At 51.8% G+C, this 11525-nt stretch overlaps 1 protein-coding gene across 3 annotated transcripts in view; it reads right to left on the bottom strand.

Annotated features, from left to right (window-relative positions):
• The window catches only part of Hk1 (hexokinase 1), a 91970-nt gene that overhangs the window by 18237 nt on the left and 62208 nt on the right, over positions 1-11525 (bottom strand). For 2 of the 3 annotated variants that reach the window (XM_023723403.1, XM_004623957.2), the window contains 4 exons: positions 7944-8043; positions 7662-7845; positions 1765-1920; positions 904-1137 (listed from right to left, as the gene is read on the bottom strand). In XM_023723403.1, coding sequence (XP_023579171.1) covers positions 904-1137; positions 1765-1920; positions 7662-7845; positions 7944-8043 — 674 coding nt within the window. Of the gene's footprint in view, positions 1-903; positions 1138-1764; positions 1921-7661; positions 7846-7943; positions 8044-8529; positions 8626-11525 lie in introns of all 3 variants that reach the window. The other variant, XM_023723394.1, reaches the window with a different exon arrangement.

Raw genomic sequence — 11525 nt, 5'->3', positions numbered from 1 at the left:
AAAAAAAAAAAAAAAAAAAAAAATTTACAGAAATTTTAAAAATATGTAAAACAAATTCTGATGCTGGCAGAGAACATCATCCTCTAACAAGCTCAAACCCTAGACCCTCAGAAACACATATTTCAACCTCAACCATCATTCATGGAACTGTCATTGAGGCCAGGCATGGACGCACAGTGCCTGTAAGGCTGCCTCTCAGAGGCACAGCTATGCACAGAGGAAAGCAGGCAAAGGTTCTGTGCGGAAAAGCCAGGCAGACCATGGGCAGTTATCACAGAAAGATGGGACCTGCCCTCAGCCATTCAAATAGCTTCCAGCCCTGTTCTCACTGGCCAAAGAGGTGTTGGAAGCTAAGGCTGGCCACACTGGGCCCAAGCATGGCAGCCAACAGGCAAGAGCGCTGCGGCACGGGGAACAGCATCGCTCATCAGTAGGGCGAACTTCTTCAGCTTACTTACGTGTCTCTGGCTCTCAGATGCCAGGAGACGACAACAAGCTGCCCACCTGAAACATCGAGGTCTGTGCATTTGCGGGATTCTACCAGGAGCTTCTGAAATAAGGACTTGGGTCCCACACCCAAGATCCCAGCTATACTGAGGATGAAGCTACGCCTGCTAAGACACTGACAAGCTACAGACATTCCACCCAGTGCCCTTGGAAGCAGGAGCCACCTCTGACAGTCGCTCTGAAATGAGGTGAAGTTACAGCAGAGCTGAAGCAGCTACAGGCGAGAATTATCTGAGGGTGAGACTGTCCACAGAAGCAACGCTAACCTTTTGGCCCAGAATCAGGCTTTGTCTTGTCCGCCAAAGAAACATTCGCTGCGTACAAAAGTCTGACCCCTGGAGCAGGGCCCGACCCCAGAGGCGCATTAAGAGCCCAGACAGCAAAGGGTGGACTCACTGCGGGTGGGTCTTGTAAAGAGAGCCGTCGACACCAACCGTGGTCCTCAGCCTGGGTGTGCCCTTGTTATCACGAAGGCGGTTCAAGATGGCCCCCAACGTGGCAGCTACCAGGTTGGCTGAGCGAAAGGAGACAATGGTGCACACGTGCTGGACCGCGATACAGTCGTCGTCAGAGGGTTCCACTCCTAGTCGGGTCAGGATTTCTTTGGCATTGTGGAGGCCTTCCTTGTTCCTGTGAGATCAGAGGCCAACAAACGAAGTGAAGGACTGCAACAATGCTGGTGCTCAAAGCTACAGGGAAGGCAGGGCCCAACTCTCCAGCTGTGTCCACATGGGGCTGGGGCTGCTGAATCCCTGAGAGCCTGAGGAAGGGGCTAACATGTATGTAATACTGTAAACCTCTAAAAGGAGAACACATGTGCAGGTTTCCCAATCCTATTGACCATCTAATTATCACCTTGCCTCTGGAGTTCCCTGGAAATTAGTCTGGAGGGCATGGTACCTCAGAGGGAATTCTAAGAATTCAGCCCTCTGCACGGTCAGCTCCTGGATCAACACCAGAATTGGCTGTTTCCAGGGCTCTAATCCCGTATATGAGTGTGGTGTCTGTGTATGTATGTGAGTATGCTTGTGTCTGTGTAGTTGGGACAAGAGAGCAAGCTGCTTTTAAAATCAGGCAGGAAGATGATCCCTGAAGCATCAGCTGCTAATTTGGTTGTTTTTTAATAAACTGCTGCAGGGACCCCAGGGAGAGCAGCCAGGATAGGTCTGCTATAAACAATGGAGATAGACCCAGAAGCCCCGATGTTTGGACACCAGAGGTAATGACAGTCTGTCTCCTTCTTCCCCAGGGACATACTTTTCAATGGCTGACACGTCACTGGTATCAAACGTCCCTCTGGTGAGCAGCTCTGGGGTAATCCGTCCTTCAAACAGGAGGCCTTCCTTGGCCATCTTGACCAGGATCAGTCGCACCAGCTCCCCCAGGTACATGCCACTGACCATCTTCTCAAAGCTGCAGGAACAAAGCCACGCAAAGGCACTGATTAGCCCAGCACCAGGGCCACATGCAGGATGGACAGAAGGCCCCATCTCATCCTTCCCAGCTCCCGGGCTTATTGGCAGGCGAGACCACGCTCTCATGTGACTCTACGGATGAGTGGGGAGGAAAGGCCAACTCCAGGGTTGGCAGGTAACCCAGCCCCACCATACCAGTTGCAGCCCTGAGCAGAAGCAGGCAGGGAAGACTGCCTGGAGGTGTGGAGCGTGGGTGGGCCCTTAGATGGCGGCGACGGATGAGAAGCGCCCTCACAAGTAAGCACAAGGTGGACAGCTTTTATATAACCCTGTGCTGAGCGTTTTCAAGTCTTTCCCTCCAAAGGCCTGGCCAGATAGCTCAGCGGAATAATGTGCCTACTTAGGCAGAGTGTAGCAGCTGAGGTTCGATCCCCAGCGTGCTATGCTGCTGAGACTGGGTGTGGTAGCACACCTGTAATCCCAGTGCTTGGGAGGCTGAAAACAGGAGGATCACTACAAGTTGGTCTATGTAGTGAGACCCTGTACCAAATACATTAAAAATAAATTAATAAATTTTTTAAGTCTTCCTCTCATCACTCAGCCAGGAGGTGCTCTGGGGGATGCACCCTCCCTACTTCCCAGCTCAGAAAGGGGAAATGTTTTGGTGAGGCTGCCAGCAAGACATCTGAGGAGTCCACTTCTCCCCTGCTAACCTCACCTTCAACCCCAGGGTGGACTCTGACCAGCTGATAGCCAGTCAGCCAGCCCACTGCAGCAGCCGTCCAGGAGCAAGCCATCCCAGCGTGACCCCGCTTCTCGCTTGCCCTTGCAATGGTGGCATGACATGCTCCCAAATTGCAGCTGCCACTCTGAGCCCCATGTTGTAGTGGACAGGCGGCCACAGGGAGCCTAAGAAGGAGGCTCCCACACAGAGAGAAAGGCTCAGCCCACAGCAGCAGCCTGCTGACGGTGGGCCAGGAGGAGCTCCATGCAGGACAGATCAAAGATGCTGGCCCACCTCGGATAGCCAGGCTCTCCTCTGCTGGAACCCGCTGGCACCCCCAGAGCTGGCAGTGACACAGTAAAATAATCTGTTCTGGTCTGGAATGGCCCAGAAACCAAGGATGCTACTGGGTCCTGGACACCAGCCCTCACCTGTTCACCAGGCCCAGAGCCTCCCTAGAACATAGTCCTCATTGTTCAGCTCCTGGTGCACCCAAACAGGGCCAGACAGGACCGCACAGCCACTGGTGCAGAGGACCCCTACAGGGAAACGCCCTGAGCCCCAGCTGCCCAGCTCCTATGGGGACAGCCCTGCACTGCTGGGCACAGCCTGACTGCCCTGCTCACCCATCTGTGCTCAGGCAGGGGGCACCCTCTCTCTCTGGACCTCAGTCCCCTCCCCTGGGCAACAGGAATAAATAATGACAGGACCCCCCACACACACAGGCTGTGCAGAGATGGGTTACCACGGGTCAAATACCCAGTGGCCTATCTGATGATGGGTCCTTACCACCCATCTCTGGACAGAGCTAGGACATGGCGAGCCACATTCTGAGCTCAACTACGTGGAGCACGCAGATCACGCCCTGACCACAGCACTGTGTGCCAGTCTCAGGGACACTGTCATTTAGTCTCACCTAGGCGGTAGTGCCAGTGGCCACCCAGCCCCACTCCTAACCAGCCTCTGCTTGTCTTCCAGCTTGCTTCTCCCCCAGGCAGCCTGTCCCTTGCTTGGGCAGTGTGACAAGAGAGGATGAGGTGGCATCTCTGCCTTCCAGGGTCACCCAGAATGATCTGCTCTTTCATACACCATGGCCTTCATTCCATAGACAGGAACACTTCCTTTTCCAGATAAAGCAGACCTAGGTCAGGGTTCTGGCCTGTTCCAGTCTCTAGAAGCCCTGCAGGGCAGCAGCAGCCCCGCCGCCGCAGCCACCCCCGTGAGCCCTTCTCCGCTCCAGGGACCCAGAGCTGTGCTCCTCTCCACATGACTTCTCTTCTGCCCACATGAGATCCACACCTGGGAGCTTCTGACTGCAGCTCAGCAGCATGGGTAGCACTGTGGTATTTCAGCCACTGGGCTGCTGGGCAGGCGGAGACAGGGACAGGGTGGTGAGCAAGGACTGGCATGCCAATTAGGAGCCCTGCTGGCAGCGGTCAGCTGCAGCTAGCAGCCCAGGGAGAATGCAGGAGAGAAACCTATGGCCAAGCACCCAGGGCTGGAACTGCCTGGACAGTCTACAGAGTGCACAGAGGAACAAGAAGGGGCCAGGGGACTGACTCAAAGGCCCGCTAACAGGGCCAGAGGATTCCATTCACCCACTGCACTCGCAGCTGTGGTCACCGCTGCCGCTGCCACATGGAAGTGGCTGTCTTTTCGCTGTTTTGTCAGTTTTTCTGAGAGGGTCTTGCTATGTGTGTAGTCCAGGTTGGCCTTGAACTTGCAGTGGTCCTCCGACCTCAGCCATCTGAGTGCTGGGATTACAGGTATGTGTGACACCATGGTACCACACCTGGGGTCTCCTTACATTCTGAAGGATGCTGCATTGCGTCAACGGGAGCAGTTTAGACGTTTAACAAAGCAACTCAGCAGGAGGCCAGGGTCCTCACTGTGTAAACATCCTCCTTCTGAGGGCCAGTCAAATAGCTCAGTGGATTAAAGCGCCTGCTTAGGCAGACTCAGGGACCTGGGGTTTGAACCATGGGCCTGCAGCGCTGGCCCTGCCGGTGGGGTGCACTGAGATGGCGACTGAGACTGGGCGTGGTAGTGCGCGCCTACAATCCCAGCACTTGGGAGAATCACAAGAATCTAGTCTATGTAGTGAGATCCTGAACACCCTGGAGACCCTGCCCTAAATAGAGAAAAAATAATAATAATAAAAACAAAAACATCCTTGTTCTGTGTAAGAGAAGGCCACTGAGATGGTGTGAACGCTACACCCATCCTGGGGGTGCCGGGGGCCAGCTTGCAATGTAAGGGAGGAAACGAGGCGTGCTCTCCCCCGCTTTTTGCTCTTGCTGCCTCTGCTGTCTTCTGCCACCTCCAACTGCTGCCCTCACCACGCCACCCCACCTTGGAGTCAGCTAATTATAGAATAAAAGCTCCATAAACTGTGAGCTAAATAAACCTTCCTTTAATTTTGGGCATTGGGTAGTTTGTCTCCGCAACAAGAGACAAGTAACTAAGATGTCATAAAGAATCAAACCGGGGAGATAGGTCAGAGGTACAGGCACCTACCTGGCAAGTGCAAGGTCCTTAAGTTTGACTCCCAGTACCAAAAAAAAAAAAAAAAAATCACAGAAATATAAGATATGATATTCCAGACATAGAAAACAGAGAAACATAGGAGGGAAGGAGAAGAAGAATGAAAAATGCAAGAAGAAACCAAAATTTACAATAGGACACAGGTACATAATAAGAGTTGCAAAGTCACAGGGCATGGTGGTGCACATCTATAATCCCAGCACTCAGGAGGCTGAGGCAGGAGGACTGTTGCAAGTTCGAGACCAGCCTGGGCTACAACGCAAATCAGGGCTAGCCTGACCTGCACAGCAAGGCCCTGGCTCAAAAAGTCCCAGAATCTAAGGGTGACAGAAAGGAAGTCAAACATCTGACTTCCATTTAGAGAGACCACCTAGCTCTGAGGCAAGGCTGGGGGTCCTGAAGACTCAGAATGGCTCCCCTGCTGCCTCCTCCAATCACCAAGGAAAGCAGCAATTACCAATGAATGACCTGCTTTCAGTGGATGCAGGAGGCATTCAATACTCAGTAAATGCTCACATCAAACATGATGAATGAGTGGGCATTAGTGGTCTGGCACCCAAGGGAGCCTTTGTACACAAGACACCTAAGTTTCCAGCCCTACTTACAAACTAGAATCACGGGAGACCTTTCAGGCCCAGGCTAACCAAATCAGGACTGCAAGACAGTGGGGTGAGGTGCTGCCCAGGCACTGGTATTTTTTTCAAAGCCCTATCTAGCACCCCCACACGCAAGCTCACTCCCCTAGGCTGCCCTGATGGGTTTTTGTCCATGACTGAGAAGATCATGAAGAGTTCAGACACCAAGAAAACCTTCAGCTTTCAAACAAGCGAGAAAATCTCAAACGCACATCAGACCCAGTCTCAACACAGCCTCAGGCCGTCTCTGTCCTGTCCCAGTGCCATGGTTTCCATACCAGTCAGGCAGCACACACAGCGGACACATGGCTTTGAAGAATGTGGCACTGCATGGATGACAGGAGTAGGAAAGAGGAGCACCGTTATCAAGCACATCTGTGGACTTTGAGTGACACTCACACAGGGACTGTGAAGAGCTTCCTGTCAGCAGGGGTCAAGATCTAGAATCAGGAGTCAGGTCAGTGGACTAGGAGAAAAAAAAAACAGAAACAGCTGGCTCTGGGAGAGGGCCCTTTATCACCAAGCTGGACCCAGGCTCAGCCTGCAGGGCATCAGAACTTGGTCACCCCTCACTGAGAGTCTAGTTTCCTCAGCAGCACGTGCCCTAGTGGCAAGGGCCTGGTCACTGCGCCATTCCACTGACATATGCAAAGACCAACTACCCAGCCCGGGGCATGATGAGCATCTTTTGAAGATGGTTGCAACATGACTAGGAAACTCCTGCTTCTGCCTGGTATCACATTAAGGCTGTTGGGTGCCTGGGAAACCTCTCTGGATACAGCCAGCACCCAGCCATAGGGCAAGGCTCTGGAAGCAGGCTGGACTGCAGAAAGCTGGCAGCACGCCGACAGCACAGAGCAATACAGCGCACACTTGGGAGTAAGTGGCCCCAGGGCTGGCCTGATAGCTCGGCAGACTGAAGCGCCTGCTTAGGCAGCGTGCAGGACTGGAGTTCGATCCCTGCGTGCTGTGCCGGCCCGCCCCTGGAATGCACTGAGAGACGAATGAGATGAGAGATGAATGAGATGAGAGACGAATGAGACTAGGCGTGGTGGCACATGCCTGCAATCCCAGCACTTGGGAGGCTGAAAACAGAAGAATCACTGGGAGTCTCATTTGTGTAGTGAGACCCTGAAGACCCTGTACTAAATACATAAAAAAAAAAAAAAAAAAAAAAGCTCCAAGACAGCAACAGCCACTCTGTCCAAGTGAGCCCACTCCTGCTTCCGCAGCCAGGAGCTCCCAAGGCCTGCGATCCTCACCTTCAGCAGCTACATGACCCATCCTGCTGTGCTTGACACAGAAGAAATGTCTGCATTCTCCATTACTGCTAAGGGCTGTTCAACTTGGGCGTTCTTACCCTCGCCTCTGCCAGATGGCACGGGCTGGGAAGGAAGGCACTGTGCTGGATTCCTGGAGTCCAGCACAGTGCGCAGCACACAATAAAAGTTCAGTTAAGTCCGTGATGAACGAGCAGGCACCCATACCACCATGCTCCACAGATTCACTCTGAGCAGTGGTGCCCTGACCACAGCACGGGGAAATTTTTAAGCCTCCTATTTGCACGATGCTTCCAGGCTTCTAATTTGCAAAATGTTCTCCAAGGACACAAACACGAAGTAACCCAACAAAGAGAACACTATTTGCAGATGGCTTTTAAAGGTACAGATGCTACAGCTGTGCATCTATCCACAAAAGAGGTTAAAAAAAAAAAATCCTAAAATCAGATAGGTGTTTGCATTTGTGATCACCTGGCTCTGTGCCCTTTTGGATCCCCCATCTCTCATCAGTGTCCCCTAAGTCATGTGTGGCTGCAAGAGGAGGTCCAGGACTCACAGCTGCTTGCCAGGGTTGAGGGATCCCCGGTCTATCTCCCTGTCAAACTCGGTCCGGATGTCTTCTAAGGACCCGTCGTCCCCAAAGGCTCCCCACTCCGTGTTGATGCACATCCTCCCCTCATCGCCTTCCACCATGTCGATGTGCCTCAGTTCCTCCATGTAGCAAGCGTTGGTGCCGGTGCCTGGAAGAGACAACATGGGAGGCTGCGGCCACATAACGGGGAGGAGACACGCATCTCAAAACATCACCGGAGGACGGGCAGAAGTGGGGGGCCATTACCAATGATCAGGCCGACTTCACAGTGCTGGTCATCATAGCCACAGGTCATCATGGTCCCTACAGTGTCATTCACCACAGCTACAATGTTGGCATCGTAGTCCTAGGGTTAGATACTGAGGAGTCAGGGACCATTCCCGTGGGAGCAGAGACACCAGCCTCAACCTCAGCTTGGCAGGAGCGATCTGTTCCGCCAACCACCACTGCTCTGTGGGGGTGCCTGCTTCACAGCTGTTGGGACTCAAGTTAATTGGATTAGAGAGCGGAGATTACGTTACAGAAGTGCACAGGCCCCTTAATTACCCGACTCAGGATCACTAGGGAGTAGATTCTGCTCCCGGAGCACATTCCTCCACAGACCTCCACCTGTGGCATCCATGTGCCACAAGCAGGGCAGCCCCTTCGCCCCTGTTCCAACCTCAGCAGCTGTGTCTGGGACAAAGCCAGGAGGATCCACACCTAAAGCTGTGGGCCCGCATCTCTCCCCTACCAGGGTCCTCAGTGTGCCCCCTAGAAAGGGCATTAGACTTGGCTCCCTGGCCCCACATTCCCATCTCTCCATGCACAGCCCTGGAGAGGGAGAGATTACCCCTCGCTTCTTGATGGCTTTGTTCAGCAGCTTGACCACATCCGACCCTTCCACGCCGCTGGCTTTGAATCGCTTCGTCCAGGTGATGAGGATGGCCTAGCGAAGGATAGCAGAAGGTGGGACCAGGTAGGAGCCTCAGACACCCCAGGCCCTGGGAACTGCTCTGGGACCAGGAGGAAGAAAAGACCCACGAAGGATTCCACAGGGGTGGGGGGCAGGAGGGGTATCACAGCAATCTGTCTGTCCCACAGTGGATTTCTTGGGAGGCCACCAGGGGGAGAAAAGTGGGCTCAAAATCTTCAGTTTACACCAGAGTAACCCTAACCCTAAGCAGGCCTGCACAGCCCACATAACCCTAACTGGACAGTAACTCTGAGGCCGGATCCCCATCTATAAATAATCAAGAGAAACCCCACCAAGACCTGACCGCTTTCCTTACTTTCCAGCCAGGCCTCAGCTCCAAATAAAGAGAGCCAAGGCCAAGTGGGAAAGAAACAAAATACTAAGAGAATCCTGAGCCTTAATCTCACAAGAACTAGGCCTCAGAACTTAAAGCCCCACCGCAGCCAGGAGTAGGAGGCAGTGCAGGCCTCTAACCTCAAGTGGTGAGGCAGGGGAATCTAAAGTTCAAACCTAGTCTGGACAACTTAGAAGACACATTGTATCAAATTTAAGAGAGAAAAAAATAACTTAGAGGCTAAAGGTATAGCTTGGCCCTCCCTGGGTCCAACCTCCAGTACCACATACACACAGGCAACTTCTGTAAATGGGGCCCATTCCTGTTTGCATATTAATGAAGAAAGATAAAACACCCCAGCATAGTAATTGTTCACTTGGGAACATGGAGGGGGAGTAGTTTTATATATAGCTTTTGTATTTACCAAAAAAAAAAAAAAATAATAATAATAAATAAATAAATAAATAAAGGGGGGTGCTGGGGAGATGGCTCAGTAGAATAAGTACTTCCCTGGCAAGCACAAGCCTGAGTTCAATCCCCGGTTCCACCAAAAAAAAAAAAGAGAGAGCATTTACCCACAAGGGTTTTTTGTTTGTTTGTTTTTAGGAAGGTTTGTTTGTTTGTTTGTTTTGTTTTTTGGTGGTACAAGGGATTGAACTCAAGCCCTTGCACTTGCCAGGCAAGCACTTATTCTACTGAGCTATCTCCCTGGCCCCAAAGAGATAATTTATACTTGACTTTTTTTCCCCTCCAAGAAGTAATAGATGCAATGGTTGGGAAGCTGGGCATCTATCCAGGTCCTGCAGGACCCCAGGGGAACACAGGGATGAGCTGCAGGACCCCAGGGGAACACAGGGATGAGGCCCCACCCTCAATGGCTGAGAACGGGCAGGCCAGATGTTGCCCTGGGGACAGAGTCCTTGGGTAGTTGGTAGTTCTTTCCTCAGGGGCAATCCGCCTAAGCCTGGCATTGTAAAAGCCCCTGGACACTTTCTCTCCCTTTACACATCACCCCCCAAAGCCTCAGGGAACATGGTATGGGAAGAAACTTAGAAGCAGGAATCTTGTCTCTTTTCCACCCTCCTGCCCATTGAGGACCGTTTGCTTCCCCCTGTGAGGCCTGCTCTGCTCTTCTAAAACATGAAGGCAGGACTAGATCTGAACAGCCCTGGAGCCTCAGCTTGCTGGCCAGGTGAGTGACACTCCAGGACACACTGGCTCCCTAGGAAGCAGCCTGGCCATGCCTCTGGCTCTCCCCCATAATGCCCCTTCACAGCCCATCTGCTCCCTCCGCAGGCTGACAGGACCACTGCCATGTTTACACAAAAGCACACATCTCTCTACACAGAAAGCAGCCTCTACTTCTGTTGTACGCTTGCAGCCCTCTGAGGCCTCCTTGTTAAACCGATGAACAAATGAACAAATGACAAACAGGAAGCTAGGAGTGACAAGTCACCAAGGAGGTCAACAAGAAAACCCAGAGCTTCTCTGGGGTTGGGGCCAATGGCCAGACTCTTGTGGTAACCAGGGTGGCTCCCAGGCACAGGGCACCAGTCCAGCTCTACAGAGAACTTTCTCTCCTTTCCCCATTTCTCCCCACCCCCCATAATTTTATTGAGAAACAAATAGCAATGAGACAGTTTCAAACCAATTTGGTAGGACAGTTTCAATAATTAACACATTGCATACATTCTTCCTAGTGATTAATTGCTGTACAAGATGTGGACTTGATATCCTATTTACAAACACCATTAGCACAAATCCCTCTATTCATTAAGAGAATGTAACTATATATCTAACCTAACCACTTTGAATACACAGATATAAAATAGACATTCATCTGTATCCCCTTTTTTTGTTAACTTCCATCATTTAAATATTATAGGTGTGTAAACTCAGCAAAATATTCTAAAAGAGTTCAGTAGTCCATAATAGTATTGGGTCTTCTGTTTAACTGGCAATGTCAGAAATTGTTGACCTGAGTCCCTTACAGCTCAACATAACAGCATGGCTTTACTTCTTATACTTTGTTTTTATACTTTTCTGCTGGATGGTTAAGACCAAGATAAAGCAAGACCTATGCAACAAGAGTTGTAGCTTTTTGGTCTGACAAGGTCAGTGAAATCCCCTCAGGATTTATCTTGAGATCCTGTACCTCAGATTGTAGAACCTTTGTCAGTGTCCTGAGGAGTCAGGGACCATTCCCGTGGGAGCAGAGACACCAGCCTCAACCTCAGCTTGGCAGAAGCGATCTGTTCCGCCAACCACCACTGCTCTGTGGGGGTGCCTGCTTCACAGCTGTCGGGACTCAAGTTAATTGGATTAGAGAGCGGAGATTACGTTACAGAAGTGCACAGGCCCCTTAATTACCCGACTCAGGATCACTAGGGAGTAGATTCTGCTCCCGGAGCACATTCCTCCACAGACCTCCACCTGTGGCATCCATGTGCCACAAGCAGGGCAGCCCCTTCGCCCCTGTTCCAACCTCAGCAGCTGTGTCTGGGACAAAGCCAGGAGGATCCACACCTAAAGCTGTGGG

This window comes from Octodon degus, unplaced genomic scaffold, assembly GCF_000260255.1.
Source record: "Octodon degus isolate 3935 unplaced genomic scaffold, OctDeg1.0 scaffold00005, whole genome shotgun sequence".
NCBI lineage: Eukaryota > Metazoa > Chordata > Mammalia > Rodentia > Octodontidae > Octodon > Octodon degus.
This window is presented reverse-complemented; position numbering and strand designations above follow the sequence as displayed.